The following is a 17,829-nucleotide window of genomic DNA, read 5'->3' on the forward strand; positions in this document are numbered from 1 at the left end:
AGATATTACAGTACATTACAACATCTCTGTCCTCCCTACACAGCAGCATAGTAAATGACCCTCTCTATCACTGGGGATCAGCACAATATACACTATAGAAATATCGCTGTCAGGAACACTATCTACTGTTGTAGCGCCACTGACATTCTCCTCCTCACTCTCTCATCCTCTCCCCTCATCCCTCTCTCCTCATCCCTCTCTCTGCCTCCCCCTCATCTCTCCTCATCCCTCTCTCCTCTCCTCATCCCTCTCTCCTCTCCTCCTCCCTCTATTCCTCCCCCTCTCTTCTCATCCCTGTCTCCTCATCCCTCTCTCCACACTCCCTCTCTACTCTCCTCATCCCTATCCCTATCACTCTCTCCTCATCCCTCTCTCCTCTCCTCCTCATCCGTCTCTCCTCATCCCCCTACCTCTTTCCTCGTCCGTCTCTCCTCATCCCCCTACCTCTCTCCTCGTCCGTCTCTCCTCATCCCCCTACCTCTCTCCTCGTCCGTCTCTCCTCATCCCCCTACCTCTCTCCTCGTCCGTCTCTCCTCATCCCCCTACCTCTCTCCTCGTCCGTCTCTCCTCATCCCCCTACCTCTCTCCTCATCCCCCTACCTCTCTCCTCATCCCCCTACCTCTCTCCTCGTCCGTCTCTCATGAGTTCCCTCTTCATCCGTTGATGACATTTCCTCCCGATCCCCCAGTGTAGACACACATTTCCTCCCGATCCCCCAGTGTAGACACACATTTCCTCCCGATCCCCCAGTGTAGACACACTGGGGGATCGCTTGTCCGCTTGTCCTCTCTAATGGTGCTGGACAGATTCAGGCCTCTCACTGTCCGGGGTTTAACCTCATTGGGAAAATGAGCCAAGTGTGTGGTGTGTATGTGTGTTCATGTGTATGGAGAGTTTTCCAATAATATCCCATTGTACCCTGGAGAAGACAGGACTAGAGGTTCTGGGGGGTGGTATAGTAGACTGGAGAAGACAGGACTAGAGGTTCTGGGGGGGTGGTATAGTAGACTGGAGAAGACAGGACTAGAGGTTCTGGGGGGGTGGTATAGTAGACTGGAGAAGACAGGACTAGCGGTTCTGGGGGGTGGTATAGTAGACTGGAGAAGACAGGACTAGAGGTTCTGGGGGGGTGGTATAGTAGACTGGAGAATACAGGACTAGAGGTTCTGGGGGGGTGGTATAGTAGACTGGAGAAGACAGGACTAGAGGTTCTGGGGGGGTGGTATAGTAGACTGGAGAAGACAGGACTAGAGGTTCTGGGGGGGTGGTATAGTAGACTGGAGAAGACATGACTAGAGGTTCTGGGGGGGTGGTATAGTAGACTGGAGAAGACAGGACTAGAGGTTCTGGGGGGGTGGTATAGTAGACTGGAGAAGACAGGACTAGAGGTTCTGGGGGGGTGGTATAGTAGACTGGAGAAGACAGGACTAGAGGTTCTGGGGGGGTGGTATAGTAGACTGGAGAATACAGGACTAGAGGTTCTGGGGGGGTGGTATAGTAGACTGGATAAGACAGGACTAGAGGTTCTGGGGGGGTGGTATAGTAGACTGGAGAACACAGGACTAGAGGTTCTGGGGGGGTGGTATAGTAGACTGGAGAAGACAGGACTAGCGGTTCTGGGGGGGGTGGTATAGTAGACTGGAGAAGACAGGACTAGAGGTTCTGGGGGGGTGGTATAGTAGACTGGAGAAGACAGGACTAGAGGTTCTGGGGGGGTGGTATAGTAGACTGGAGAAGACAGGACTAGAGGTTCTGGGGGGGGTGGTATAGTAGACTGGAGAAGACAGGACTAGAGGTTCTGGGGGGTGGTATAGTAGACTGGAGAAGACAGGACTAGAGGTTCTGGGGGGGTGGTATAGTAGACTGGAGAAGACAGGACTAGAGGTTCTGGGGGGGTGGTATAGTAGACTGGAGAAGACAGGACTAGAGGTTCTGGGGGGGTGGTATAGTAGACTGGAGAAGACAGGACTAGAGGTTCTGGGGGGGTGGTATAGTAGACTGGAGAAGACAGGACTAGAGGTTCTGGGGGGTGGTATAGTAGACTGGAGAAGACAGGACTAGAGGTTCTGGGGGGTGGTATAGTAGACTGGAGAAGACAGGACTAGAGGTTCTGGGGGGGTGGTATAGTAGACTGGAGAAGACAGGACTAGAGGTTCTGGGGGGGTGGTATAGTAGACTGGAGAAGACAGGACTAGAGGTTCTGGGGGGGGTGGTATAGTAGACTGGAGAAGACAGGACTAGAGGTTCTGGGGGGGTGGTATAGTAGACTGTAGAAGACAGGACTAGAGGTTCTGGGGGGGTGGTATAGTAGACTGTAGAAGACAGGACTAGAGGTTCTGGGGGGGTGGTATAGTAGACTGGAGAAGACAGGACTAGATGTTCTGGGGGGGTGGTATAGTAGACTGGAGAAGACAGGACTAGAGGTTCTGGGGGGGTGGTATAGTAGACTGGAGAAGACAGGACTAGAGGTTCTGGGGGGTGGTATAGTAGACTGGAGAAGACAGGACTAGAGGTTCTGGGGGGGTGGTATAGTAGACTGGAGAAGACAGGACTAAAGGTTCTGGAGGGGTGGTATAGTAGACTGGAGAAGACAGGCTAGTAGAGACAAATATAGTCTAGTGGAGGCAGGTATATAGGCAGGTAAAGACTAATATTGGCTCGTAGAGGCTAATATAGACAAGTAGAGACAAATATAGGCTATTATAGGCTAATAGAAGACTAGTAGAGGATATTAGAGGCTAGTAGAGCTAATATAATGCAGATTAGTAGAGGATATTAGAGGCTATTAGAGTCTAGTAGAGGCTATTAGACGCTAGTAGAGGATATTAGAGGGTGGTAGAGGATAATATACTATAGGCTAGTAGAGTCTAGTAGAGGCTGTCAGAGACTAATAGCTAGTAGGGACTAATAAAGGCTAGTAGGGATTAATATCGGTGAGTAGAGCCTAATAAGTCTAGTGGAGACTAATAAGGCTAGTAGAGACTAATATACTGTAGGCTAGTAGAGGCTATTGGAGCCTATTAGATAATATTAGAGGCTAGTAGAGGCTAATATACTGAAGGCTAGTAGAGGCTAATAGATGCTATTAGATGCTATTAGAGGCTAGTAGAGTATATAAGAGGCTAGTAGAGTATATTAGAGGCTAGTAGAGCCTATTAGAGGATAATATAGTCTAATATAGGCTAGTAGAGAAGAATATAGGCTAGTAGAGACTAATATACTGTAGGCTAGTAGAGGCTATTAGAGGCTAGTAGAGAATATTAGAGGATAGTAGAGGCTAGTAGAGGCTAATATAGGCTAGTATCGGATAATATAGGCCAGTGGAGGCTAATATAGAATATTAGAGGATATTAGAGGATATTAGAGGTTAGAAGAGTCTAGTAGAGGCTAATCGAGGATTGTAGATACTAATTTAGGCTAGTAGAGACTAATATAGGCCAGTAGAGCCTATTAGAGAATATTAGAGCCTAGTAGAATCTATTAGAGCCTAGTAGAAGATATTAGAGGCTAATATACTGTGGGATAGTAGAGCCTATTAGAGGCTAGTATAGTCTAATATAGTCTAGTAGAGACTAATATAGGCTAGTAGAGACTAATATAGGCTAGTAGAGACTAATATAGGCTAGTAGGGACTAATATAGGCTAGTAGAGACTAATATAGGCTAGTAGAGACTAATATAGGCTAGTAGAGACTAATATAGGCGAGGGTATGATATACTGGTAGAGGCTAGTAGAAGCTAGTAGAGGATATTAGAGGCTATAAGAGACTATTAGAGATTAGTAGAGGCTAATATAGGCTAGTAGAGACTAATATAGGCTAGCAGAGACTAATATAGGCTAGTAGGGACTAATATAGGCTAGTAGAGACTAATATAGGCTAGTAGGGACTAATATAGGCTAGCAGAGACTAATATAGACTAGTAGAGACTAATATAGGCTAGTAGGGACTAATATAGACTAGCAGAGACTAATATAGACTAGTAGAGACTAATATAGGCTAGTAGGGACTAATATAGGCTAATAGGGACTAATATAGACTAGCAGAGACTAATATAGACTAGTAGAGACTAATATAGGCTAGTAGAGACTAATATAGGCTAGTAGGGACTAATATAGGCTAGCAGAGACTAATATAGACTAGTAGGGACTAATATAGGCTAGTAGGGACTAATATAGACTAGCAGAGACTAATATAGACTAGTAGAGACTAATATAGGCTAGTAGAGACTAATATAGGCTAGTAGGGACTAATATAGGCTAGCAGAGACTAATATAGACTAGTAGAGACTAATATAGGCTAGTAGGGACTAATATAGACTAGCAGAGACTAATATAGACTAGTAGAGACTAATATAGGCTAGTAGAGACTAATATAGGCTAGTAGGGACTAATATAGACTAGCAGAGACTAATATAGACTAGTAGAGGGTATTATAGGCTAGTAGAGGCTAGTAGAAGCTAGTAGAGGCTGGTAGAGGATTTTAGAGGCTATTAGAGTCTAGGAGAGGATATTAGAGGCTAGTGGAGACTAATATACTGTAGGCTATTAGAGGATAGTAGAGGTTAGAAGAGGCTAGTAGAGGCTAATATAGGCTAGTAGAGACTAATGTAGGCTAGTAGAGACTAACATAGGCTAGTAGAGACTAATATACTCTAGGCTAGAAGAGGCTAGTAGAGCCTACATAGAGACCATTAGAGGCCAGTAAAGGATATTAGAGGCTAGTTCAGACTAATACACTGTAGGCTATTATAGGCTATTAGAGGCTAGCAGAGGCTAGAAGAGGCTGGTAGAGGCTAATATAGGCTAGTAGCGGATAATATAGGCCAGTAGAGGCTAATAGAAAATATCAGAAGCTCGTAGAATATATTAGAGGATAGTAGAGGATAGTAGAGGCAAATATACTGTGGGCTAGTAGAGAATAATATAGGATAGTAGAGACTATTAGAGGATAGTAGAGACTATTAGAGGATAGTAGAGGCTAGCAGAGACTAATATAGGCTAGTAGAGACTAATATAGGCTAGTAAAGGCTGTTATAGGCTAGTAGAGGAGGCTAGTAGAGGCTAGTAGAGACTAATATAGGCTAGCAGAGACTAATATAGGCTAGTAGGGACTAATATAGGCTAGTGGGGACTAATATAGGCTAGTAGGGACTAATATAGGCTAGTAGGGACTAATATAGGCTAGTAGAGGCTGTTATAGACTAGTAGAGGCTAGTAGAGCCTAATATAGGCTAGTAGGGACTAATATAGGCTCAGTTGGTAGAGCATGGTGTTTGCAACGCCAGGGTTGTGGGTTCGATTCCCACGGGGGACCAGTACAAAAAGAAAAAAAATTATGAAATGTATGCATTCACTACTGTAAGTCGCTCTGGATAAGAGCGTCTGCTAAATGTCTAAAATTTCAATGAAAAATGTAGAGACTAATATAGGCTAGTAGAGACTTATATCTGTATCAGTAGAGACATATTTTCAAATGATCTGCCGAAATTGTTGCAACCCCTATTACTAGCCTGTTCAACCTGACTTTCGTATCATTTGAGATTCCCAAAGATTGGAAAGCTGCCGTGGTCATCCCCCTCTTCAAAGGGGAAGACACTCTAGACCCAAACTGCTACAGACCTATATCTATCCTGTCCTGCCTTTCTAAGGTCTTCGAAAGCCAAGTTTACAAACAGATTACCGACCATTTAGAATCCCACCCTACCTTCTCCGCTATGCAATCTGGTTTCAGAGCTGGTCCTAAGAGTCCTAAACGATATCATAACCACCATCGATAAAAGACAGTACTGTGCAGCCGTCTTCATCGACCTGGCCAAGGCTTTCGACTCTGTCAATCACCACATTCTTATCGGCAGACTCAACAGCCTTGGTTTCTCAAATGACTGCCTCGACTGGTCCACCAACTCCTTCTCTGATTGAGTGCAGTGTGTCAAATCGGAGGGCCTGTTGTCCGGACCTCTGGCAGTCTCTATGGGGGTGCCACAGGGTTCAACTCTTGGGCCAACTCTCTTCTCTGTATACATCAATGATGTCGCTCTTGCTGCTGGTGATTCTCTGATCCACCACTACGCAGACAAAACCATTCTGTATACTTCTGGCCCTTCTTTGGACACTGTGTTAACTAACCTGCAGACAAGCTTCAATGCCATAAACCTCTCCTTCCGTGGCCTCCAACTGCTCATAAATGCAAGTAAAACTAAATGCATGCTCTTCAACCGATCGCTGCCTGCACCTGCCCGCCCGTCCAGCATCACTACTCTGGATGGTTCTGACTTAGAATATGTGGACAACTACAAATACCTAGGTGTCTGGTTAGACTGTAAACTCTCCTTCCAGACTCACACTCAAGCATCTCCAATCCAAAAATGAAATCTAGAATCGGCTTCCTATTTCGCAACAAAGCATCCTTCACTCATGCTGCCAAACATATCCTCAAAAAACTGACAATCCTACCGATCCTCGATTTCGGCGATGTAATTTACAAAATAGCCCCCAACACTCTATTCAGCAAATTGGATGCAGTGCCATCCGTTTTATTACCAAAGCCCCATATACTACCCACCACTGCGATCTGTACGTTCTTGTTGGCTGGCCCTCACTTCATACTCATCGCCAAACCGACTGGCTCCAGGTCATCTACAAGTCTTTGCTAGGTAAAGCCCCGCCTTATCTCAGCTCACTGGTCACCATAGCAGCATCCACCCGTAGCACGCGCTCCAGCAGGTATATTTCACTGGTCACCCCTAAAGCCAATTCGTCCTTTGGCCATCTTTCCTTCCAGTTCTCTGCTGCCAATGACTGGAACGAACTGCAAAAATCACTGAGGCTGGAGACTTATATCTCCCTCACTAACTTTAAGCACCAGCTGTCAGAGCAGCTCACAGATCACCGCACCTGTACACAGCCCATCTGTAAATTGCCCATCCAACCACCTCATCCCCATACTGTGTTTATTTATTTATCTTGCTCTTATGCACCCCAATACCTCTACTTGCACATTTATCCTCTGCACATCTACCATTCCAGTGTTTAATTGGTATATTGTAATTACTTCCCCACCATGGCCTATTTATTGCCTTACCTCCCTTAACGTACCTAAATGCACACACTGTATATAGACTTTTTCTACTGTATTATTGACTGTATGTTTGTTTATTCCATGTGTAACTCTGTGTTGTAAATGAGAACTTGTTCTCAATTAGCCTACCTGGTTAAATAAAGGTAAAACGTAAAAAAATATTTACATATATATATTTCGGGCGTCTAGAGCCTAATTTAGGCTAGAAGAGACTAATTTACTGTAGGCTAGTAGAGGCTAGTAGAGGGTAGTAGATGCTATTGGAGTAGAGGCTGGAAAAGACTATGAGGACAGAAACAGACATGTAGCTCTCACTGAAATTATAATGAATAGAAGGAGAGGAGAGGGTGGATCTCTTTCTGGAAGTGGTGTAGTTTCAATTACATTCGGCTGGAGAAAACCAAGTCAACACTCAGGGCTGATATCTTTCTCTGTCTCCCTCTCTCTCTCTCTCTCTCTCTCTCTCTCTCTATCTCTCTTCATCTCCCTCTATCCCTCCCCCTCTCCAGGTTGCAGGGGTTCATACAGTAGTCAGCATAGCCACTGTGGTCCAGATCTGCGTCCCCTAGGATCCTCTGACCACCACATAGAGCCCCCCTATGAGGACAGAGTCAACCTCTATCACAAAGGACCTATGAGGGGACTGGGTAACAATACTGGTAAGACTATGGATATATACACACATGCACACACACACGCATGGACATGCACGTGCACACAAACACACACACACACACAGATACACACACATCTGTGTTCAGTACACAAACTTACAGAAAATATACAAATACAGAAACAGACAGGTACATACTCTATGTTGTTATCATCTGTGCATAGTCACTTTAATAACTCTACCTACATGTACATATTAGCTCAATTAACCGGTGCCCCCGCTCATTGATCCTGTATCAGTAACCCCCTGTATATAGTCTCGCTATTGTTATTTTACTGCTGCTCTATAATTACTTGTTACTTTTATCTCTTGTTCTTATCCGTATTTTTTTGAAACTGCATTGTTCGTTAGGGGCTTGTAAGTAACCATTTCAATGTAAGGTGAACACCTCCCTCTGCACCTGTTGTATTCGACGCATGTGACTAATAAAATTTGATTTGATTTGACATATTAACAGATAGACACATAAATACACATGTATTATTCATACATTTATTTTTCTTTATTTTATCTTTCTTCTTCTTTTTTTGTGTATTTGTATTGTTCTTTAGTTTTAGTGTTCCTAGTTTTTTTGTGTGTGTTGCTGTTCCTGTTCATTAGTGTCCATTAGTATTCTGTATGTTGTCATGTTTTGTGTGGACTCCAGAAAGCGTACATGGTGCTGCAGTGGATAGCAGCCGTTTTACGGGCACCTCGCATATTCTGCTATTTTGTGTTTTTTACCCTGATCTTAACTTTTTCGTACATAATGTCTCCGCCATCATTTCCTATGACCAAAAAAAGCTTCTGGACATCAGAAAAAGCGATCACTAACCTCGATTCGATGAAAATGTCTACTTCAACGTGTCGGCATCTCTGGACATTCTTCTTACTCCGGACCAGGCACTAATCCCTGGGACTCGAAAGAAAAAGCAGGGGTGAAAGAGAGGCAGGGGAGCCGGCACCCTGATGAGACTACGTCGGCAAGCAAGTAGACCGCCATTGCATTTCTGTTCTCTTGGCAAACGTGCATTTACTGGAGAACAAACTGGATATGCTCTGTTCGAGACTATCCTATCAACGGGACCTTAAAAACTGTAATATCCTGTGTTTTCTCTGAGTCGTGGCTGAACGAGGCCATGGATATATAAGTCTCGCTAGTTTTTCTATGCATCGGCAAGACTGGCTGGCAGACTCGGGTAGACGAAGGGAGGAGGGGTGTGTCTCTTTGGTAACAACAGCTGGTGCATGATCTCTAAAGTTAAGGAAGTCTCGAGTTTTTGCTCGCCTGAGTTAGAATACCTCATCATATTTTGCAGACCATTTACCAAGAGAGTTTTCATCTATATTTTTCATAGCTGTTTATTCTCCACCATAACCGACGCTGGCACTAAGACCGCACTCCAATAGCTGTATAGTGCGATAAGAAAAAAAGAAAATGCACTTTCATAGGTGGTGTTTGTCGTAGCCTGTGATTTTAATGCAGGGTAACTGAAATCTGTTTAATGTCTTTTTTACCAGCATGTCACCTGTGCAACTAGAGGCGACAAAACTCTAGATAACGTTTACTACCACGCCTGCTCTGACGCGCGACGGATGTAGCAGGGTTTGAAAACTATCATGGATTACAAAGGGACACCCAGCTTTCAGATGCACAGCGCCTACTCGACCTAAATGCCTTCAATGCTCGCTTCGAGGCAAGCAACACTGAACCATGCATGAGAGCACCAACTGTTCCGGACGACTGTGGCTTATGTGAGTAAGACCTTTGAACAAGTTAACAGTAGGACCCATACTCAGATCATGCAATGTCTTCACTGACATTTTCAACCTATCCCTGACCCGGTCTGTAATACCAACTTGTTTCAAGCGGACCACCATAGTCCCCGTGCCCAAGAATCGCAAGGTAACCTGCCTAAATGACTATCGTCCCGTAGGACTCACATCTATACCCATGAAATACTTTGACAGGCTGGTCATGGCTCACATCAACATCATCATCCCAGACACACTGGACCCACTCCAATCCTCATACTACCCCAACAGATCCACAGATGACGCAATCTCTATTGCACTCCACACTGCCCTCAACCACTTGGAGAAAAGGAATACCTATTTAAGAATGCTGTTTGTTGACTACAGCTCAGCATTCCCCTCCAAGCTCATCACCAAGCTAAGGACCCTGGGACTGAACACCTTTCTCTGCAACTAGATCCTGGACTTCCTGACGGGACGCCCCCAGGCGGCGAGGGTAGGCAGCAACACTTCTGCCACGTTGACCATCAACAAGGGGTCCCCTCAGGGGTGTGTGATTAGTACTCCCTGTTCACCCACGACTGCGTGGCTGCCCGCGACTCCAACACTATAATTTATTTTGTTGACAACACGACGGTGGTAGGACGATGAGGCAGCATACAGGGAGGAGGTCAGAGACCTGACAGTGTGGTGTTAGGACAAAAACCTCTCGCTCAACGTCAGCAAGACAAAGCAGCTGATCGTGGACTACAGGAAAAGGAGGGGAGTGCACGCCCCCATCCTCATTGATGGGGCTGTCGTGGAGTTTCAAGTTCATCTGTGTCCACATCACTAAGAAATTAAGACACACAGTTTTGAAAAGGGACATCAGTGCTTCATCCCCCTCAGGAACCTGCAAATATTTGACATGGGCCCTCAGATCTTTAAAAAGTTCTACAGCTGCACTATTGAGAGTATCTTGACTGGCTGCATCACCACTTGGTATGTCAACTGCAAGGCCTTCGACCACAAGGCGCTACAGAGAGTGGTGAGTACGACCCAGGCCATCACTGGGGCTGAGCTCCCTGCCATTCAGAACCTCTTTACAAGGCAGTGTGAGAGGAAGGCCCAAAAAATTGTAAAAGATCCTGGCCACCCAAGCCATAAACTGTTTGCTCTGTTACAGCATGGCAAGCGCTACCAACAAGACCCTGAACAGCTTCTACCCCCAAGCCATAAGACTGCTAAACAAAGCTGCTAAATAGCGAATCAAATGGCTACGCGGACTACCTGCCTTGACCATTTTTTGAACTAACTCTCTTGCACTGACTGTATACAGACACACTGGACTTTACACACACACACGTTCACACTCACCACATATGCTGCTGTTACTGTTCCACATAAGCTGCTGCTACAGCTCAGTCTATTATCTCAGTCTATTATCTAACAGCTTTCTATGGTCAGGATGTGACACTCGTAGCCCTGCGCGTCGACTCGGTACTGGTACTCCCTATATGTAGCCATGTTATTTTTACTCCTTATTGTTATTCGTTATTCACTATTTAAATGTTTATTTGATCTCTGTATATTTATCTTTAACTCGGCGTTGTTGGAAATTAACCCTTAAGTAAGCATTTTACTGTTAGTTTTACGAAGCACGTGACAAATAAAATGTGATTTGAGTCACTTCTTCAACAGCGAATGGGGATGCGACATATATGAAGAGATAGACATGTGGAGGTTTTCCCTCCAACACTAACCTCCAGTCTTCTTCAATGGAGGCTCATTTGTCTTATCTAGATTTGGGTTTAGGTACGGTGTCGAAATCCGATTTCACATCATTACACATGTCGTGTTATACTGTCACGCTAGGCTATATCTTCTCAATGTCATTAACCAGCCAGGCATCTATCATTAGTCCGTGGGTCAAAGATAATGAATACGGTAAATAAACTACTACAGATGACTAATTGTTTGGTTATGATACTTGAAAGTAAAATACATTTGTTTATTATTTGCTTATTAGGATCCCCATTAGCTTTTGCAGAAGCAGCAGCTACTCGTCCTGGGGTCCACAGTCAGACATTGGCTGCAGCCATTGAGCATGTCTTTGGAGTAAACACTCTATATACACTATGTCCGGGTGTATCCAAGCTTGTTTATTGGGCAATATGGAAGAACTATTTGTTTACTCTCTAAGAAATGCATTATTACACGTTTGAGGGTTTGCTACCGTGCAAACACAATTATAAAATACACAATTTACTGTTATTGCATTAGTTAGATCGATGCAAGTGCGTCCGTTTTATATTGTAAAACACCCAATGAGATGAATTAGCATTTTCTTTCCAACAAAGAGTAGGAAATCTCTTAGTGAGCATTAAGTGATTGAGAACAGTGTGTTTAAAGATAGTTCGAATTACCACTGCAGGGCCTAATAGGGATACATAATGAATACGTGATGCCTCATTCACACACACACACACACACACACACACACACACACACACACACACACACACACAGACACTCCCTAAGATTCCAAATGTGTAAGTGATGCCTGGTCGTAAGGACTAGATAAAGATAGTGCTGTTGGGAACAGTATAGTCATTCATTATGTTATAGTTCTACATTATAGTGCCATTACCCTGCTCTGTATTCCGGTAATTAATGCTAGAAGTCATTTTTGGTCTCTATAACACTGCATTGAGTTCACTCTAAAGCCTGCAATGTATAGTTCATTGTTGATTCTGGTGTAATCACAGGAGGCTGCTGAGGGGAGGAAGGTGCAAAATAATGGCCACAGAGTACTGCAGGTCAATGTGGCCTATTTCAAGCTATTACTGTTATAATAACCAGCGGTGTAAAGGACTTAAGTAAAAATACTTTAAAGTACTACTTAAGTAGTTTTTTGGGGTATCTGTACTATATTTTAGTATTTATATTTTTTGCTACTTTTACTTTTACTTCACTACATTCCTAAAGAAAATAAATATTTATTTTCTCCATGTATTTTCCCTGACACCCAAAAGTACTCGTTACATTTTGAATGCTTAGCAGGACAGGACATTTGCCTATTTTACACAATTATAAAGAGAACATCCCTGGTCATCCCTAATGCCCTTGATCTGGCAGACTCACTAAACACATGCTTTGTTTGTAAATTATGTTTGAGTGTTGGAACATGCCCCTGGCTATCCATAAATTTAAAAAACGTGCCGTCTGGTTTGCTTTATATAAGGAATTTGAAATGGATACATATACTTTTGATACTTACGTATATTTAAAACCAACTACTTTTATACTTTTTTTTTTTTTTACTCAAGTAGTATTTTACTGGGTGACTTTCACTTTTACTTGAGTCATTTTCCTTTAAGGTATTTTTACTTTTACTGGAGTATAACAATTCGGTACTTTCACATCCATACACACACACATTCACATTCCATCTGCACATGACACTCCAGCTAAACTCTACTGCAACAGTGAAGTGAGAGGTTAGAGCTGGGTTTCTAGAAACCTTGTGTGAATACAGTTTATTCATTCATATGAGTGGTGAGTTAATGGAAAGAACACTCTGTTTTCATTTGTCCCTAATTTCCATCACTCTCTCCTTCCCTAGCCATCAAGTTTCAGTAGTATCTCAGGAAATATAGCAATCATCCTTGACAGTAAAGTCTGAATGACAGGCTTGGTGTGATACTGCAGAGTTACCATGAGTAATGTATTCCTCTACAGGAGCTATTCTGTCACTTTGTCTATATGCTGCTCAGGGAATTCAGTCTGACAACCAGCCTCAGCTTCAATCTAACACTAGTATTAACTCTTAATTAATCTGGCAGCACTTGCCTCTGCTATATGCTCCCATTGCTACCAGAAACTCTTACTTAATCAGGTGAATTAGTGTGTGTGTGTGTGTGTGTGTGTGTGTGTGTGTGTGTGTGTGTGTGTGTGTGTGTGTGTGTGTGTGTGTGTGTGTGTGTGTGTGTGTGTGTGTGTGTGTGTGTGATTATGTGATTATGTGGGTGTGATTATGTGGGTGTGTGTGTTTGTGTGATTGTGTGTGTGTGTGTGTGGTGTGTGTGTGTGTGTGTGTGTGTGTGTGTGTGTGTGTGATTATGTGGGTGTGATTATGTGGGTGTGATTATGTGGGTGTGATTATGTGGGTGTGTGTGTGTTTGTGTGTAATTGTGTGATTGTGTGTGAGTGAGTGTGTGTGAGTGAGTGTCTACCAAGGAGACCAGAGTGGATTCTCTGTATAATTTATTAATTTATTCTAGAAAACAAAAAAGGATTATCTTTGTGCTGGAGGGAGAGCTGTCAGAGACTGACTGAACAGCATGGAGCCTGTCACACACACACACGCGTACACACGCGCATGCATACACATACATACACACATACGCACACACGCATGCATGAACAGACACACACACATGTCCCTTATTCAAACATTGCCTCTTTGGAGAGCTGCCGACACAGCTTACGCTGATCCGCCATCCCCATCCACAACACCCTAGCAAAACCAAAGCCTACTTGAAGGTAACGGAGCTCATTGTTGCCCCTTGTGGCCAGTTTCCATGTACTAACCCGACTTGTTGCCAGTTTCCATGTACTCTCCCGACTTGTGGCCAGTTTCCATGTACTCTCCCGACTTGTGGCCAGTTTCCATGTACTCTCTCGACTTGTGGCCAGTTTCCATGTACTCTCTCGACTTGTGGCCAGTTTCCATGTACTCTCCCGACTTGTGGCCAGTTTCCATGTACTCTCCAGACTTGTGGCCAGTTTCCATGTACTCTCCCGATTTGTGGCCAGTTTCCATGTACTCTCTCGACTTGTGGCCAGTTTCCATGTACTCTCTCGACTTGTGGCCAGTTTCCATGTACTCTCCCGACTTGTGGCCAGTTTCCATGTACTCTCCCGACTTGTGGCCAGTTTCCATGTACTCTCCCGACTTGTGGCCAGTTTCCATGTACTCTCTCGACTTGTGGCCAGTTTCCATGTACTCTCCCAACTTGTGGCCAGTTTCCATGTACTCTCTCGACTTGTGGCCAGTTTCCATGTACTCTCCCGACTTGTGGCCAGTTTCCATGTACTCTCTCGACTTGTGGCCAGTTTCCATGTACTCTCCCGACTTGTGGCCAGTTTCCATGTACTCTCTCGACTTGTGGCCAGTTTCCATGTACTCTCCCGACTTGTGGCCAGTTTCCATGTACTCTCCCGACTTGTGGCCAGTTTCCATGTACTCTCTCGACTTGTGGCCAGTTTCCATGTACTCTCTCGGCGCCCTAAGACATGTATCACAGGTGACCTGACAGCTCATCAATATAACAATAACACCTAATATGACACCAAGCCTTTTCAGGAGCAGCGCGCACACACACAGTGAAAGCATGTTTTGTATAAAACCATTAAGCCAATTTCATTCAGAATGTGTTGTATGACTTTAATAATGAGATCTGACATTCTCATAGAGAGGGAGAGAGGGAGAGGGAGAGAGAGAGAGACACACAGAGAGGGAGATGGAGAGGGAGAAAGGGAGAGGGAGAGAGGGAGAGGGAGGTGAAGAGAGACACGCAGAGAGGGAGAGGGAGAAAGGGAGAGATGGAGAGGGAGATGGAGGGAGGGAGGGAGGGAGGGAGGGAGGGAGGGAGGGAGGGAGGGAGGGAGGGAGGGGGAGAGAGAGTGAGTGAGAGAGAGAGAGAGAAACACTGGCAACTTAGTTAAAGTTCATAAATGTTTAAGAATTTATAATTGTAGAACTTTTACAGTGGATTCGCAGGTGGAACTATTGTACCTGTCTTCCATTATGGTGATCTCACCTCATACCTGTCTTCCATTATGGTGATCTCACGTCATATCTGTCTTCCATTATGGGGTCTCACCTCATACCTGTCTTCCATTATGGGGATCTCACCTCATACCTGTCTTCCATTATGGTGATCTCACCTTATACCTGTCTCCCATTACGGTGATCTCACCTCATACCTGTCTTCCATTATGGTGATCTCACCTCATACCTGTCTTCCATTATGGGGATCTCACCTCATACCTGTCTTCCATTATGGGGATCTCACTTCATACCTTTCTTCCATTATGGGGATCTCACCTCATACCTGTCTCCCATTATGGGGATCTCACCTCATACCTGTCTCCCATTATGGGGATCTCACCTCATACCTGTCTTCCATTATGGTGATCTCACCTCATACCTGTCTTCCATTATGGTGATCTCACCTCATACCTGTCTCCCATTACGGTGATCTCACCTCATACCGTTGAGGGTTAAAATACGGTATAGACTATAGCTGGAAGTAATCTATCAAAAATATACTGAACGAAAATATAAATGCAACAATTTCAAAGAGTTACAGTTCATTGCTTTTTTTTACATGTTTTTATTTTTAAACCTTTATTTAACTAGGCAAGTCAGTTAAGAACAAATTCTTATTTACAATGATGGCCTACCGTTAAGCACATTTTAGTCGTATAAGGAAATCAGCCAATTTATATAAATGCATTAGGCCCTAATCTATGGATTTCACATGACTGGGAATACAGATATGCATCTGTTGGTCACAGATACCTGTAAAAAAAGGTATGGGCGTGGATCAGAAAACCATTCAGTATGTGGTGTGACCACCATTTGCCTCATGCAGTGCAACACATCTCCTTCACATAGAGTTGATCAGGCTGTTGATTGCGGCCTGTGGAATGTTGTCCCACTCCTCTTCAATGTCTGTGCAAAGTTGCTGGATATTGATCATACTGTGTAATGATCATTCTGTTTAATAAGCTTCTTGATTTGCCACACCAGTCAGGTGGATGGATTATCTTGGCTAAAGGATAAATGACACTAACAGGGATGTAAACACATTTCCGAGAAATAAGCTATTTGTGTTTATGGAAAAGTTTGTGAACCTGTATTTTACAATATTTGCACTTTTTATTATTAAAGCTTTGTCAAATTGTTTGTTGATCATTTCTAGACAGCCGTTTTTAAGTCTTGCCATAGATTTTCAATCTGATTTAAGTCAACTTGTCAGCGTATGTGCTACTGGTGTTGAAGTCAGGTGCAGGAAAGCAGAGAGTTGTGATCAGGCGCACACTTTATTCGGCAGAAGCAAACAACAGACGGACGCAACAGTCTCCAACAAACCTCCAGCCAAAGGCAAAAGTGCAAAGCGCGACAAAGTCACAAATAAGCAAAAAATGTTTAACAATTAAACATACTCCGGGTTGACACATAGTACCCGGGGAAAAAACAGCTAGGCGCGTCTATACGAAACACATAACAAAACAATCCCACACAAAGACATGGGTGGAACAGAGGAATATATATGCAGTTGATAGGGAATGTACACCAGGTGTGCGGGGAACAAGACAAAACAAATGGAACAATGAAAAATGGAGCAGCGATGGCTAGAAGGCCGGTGACGTCAACCGCCGAACGCCGCCCGAACAAGGAGGGGAGCCGACTTCGGCGGAATTCGTGACAGTAGACTTGAGCCGATACCGGCCTCGGGGACGACCCAGAGCGCGAGGCGCCGGGCGATCCGGCCGGAGACGATGGAACTCCTGCAGCATTTCAGGGTCCAACATGTCCGCCACCGGAACCCAGCACCTCTCCTCCAGACCGTACCCCTCCCACTCCACAAGGTACCCCCACCCGACGTCTCGAATCCTGGATGGAACGGACGGAGTACACCGGGGCCCCCTCGATGTCCAGAGGAGGCGGAGGAACCTCCCGCACCTCAGACTCCTGGAGCGGACCAACCATCACCGGCCTGAGGAGAGACACATGGAACGAGGGGTTAATGCGGTAATGGGGGGAAGCTGTAACCTATAACATACCTCGTTCACTCTCTTCAGGACTTTGAATGGCCCCATAAACTGCGGACCCAGCTTCCGGCAGGGCAGGCGGAGGGGCAAGTTTCGGGTCGAGAGCCAGACCCGGTCCTCACTGCGGTGACGGTCCGCTCTGGTTTTTCGGCGCAGCGTGGCATGCTGGTGGTGAACATGGGCGGCTTCCCATGTCTCCTCCGCACACCGGAACCAGTCGTCCACCGCAGGAGCCTCGGTCTGACTCTGACTCTCCATCTCGGCCCAGGGCACGAACGCCACCCACTGCCCCGGCCTGTCCTGGCAATAAGACCGCAGAAACCTGCCCACATCCTTGTTCACTCTCTCCACCTGCCCATTACTCTCGGGGTGAAAACCTGAGGTGAGGCTGATCGAGACCCCAGATGTTCCATGAACACCCTCCAGACTCTCAAAGTGAAATGGGGACCTCGATCAGACGTCCGGACGGGACGGGTAGAGGTAACCCCGGTTGCGCTGGTCGAGGCACTGGGGAGACTT

General features: G+C 44.9%; 1 protein-coding gene across 4 annotated transcripts in view; it reads left to right on the plus strand.

Moving 5' to 3' along the window:
- LOC115195395 (catenin delta-2-like) overlaps window positions 1-17,829 on the plus strand; it is a 562,679-nt gene that overhangs the window by 276,093 nt on the left and 268,757 nt on the right. For all 4 annotated transcript variants that reach the window (XM_029755212.1, XM_029755211.1, XM_029755213.1 and 1 more), the window contains one exon: window positions 7,589-7,738. In XM_029755212.1, coding sequence (XP_029611072.1) covers window positions 7,589-7,738 — 150 coding nt within the window. The remainder of the gene's footprint in view (window positions 1-7,588; window positions 7,739-17,829) is intronic.

This window comes from Salmo trutta, chromosome 6, assembly GCF_901001165.1.
Source record: "Salmo trutta chromosome 6, fSalTru1.1, whole genome shotgun sequence".
Classification (NCBI taxonomy): Eukaryota; Metazoa; Chordata; class Actinopteri; order Salmoniformes; family Salmonidae; genus Salmo; species Salmo trutta.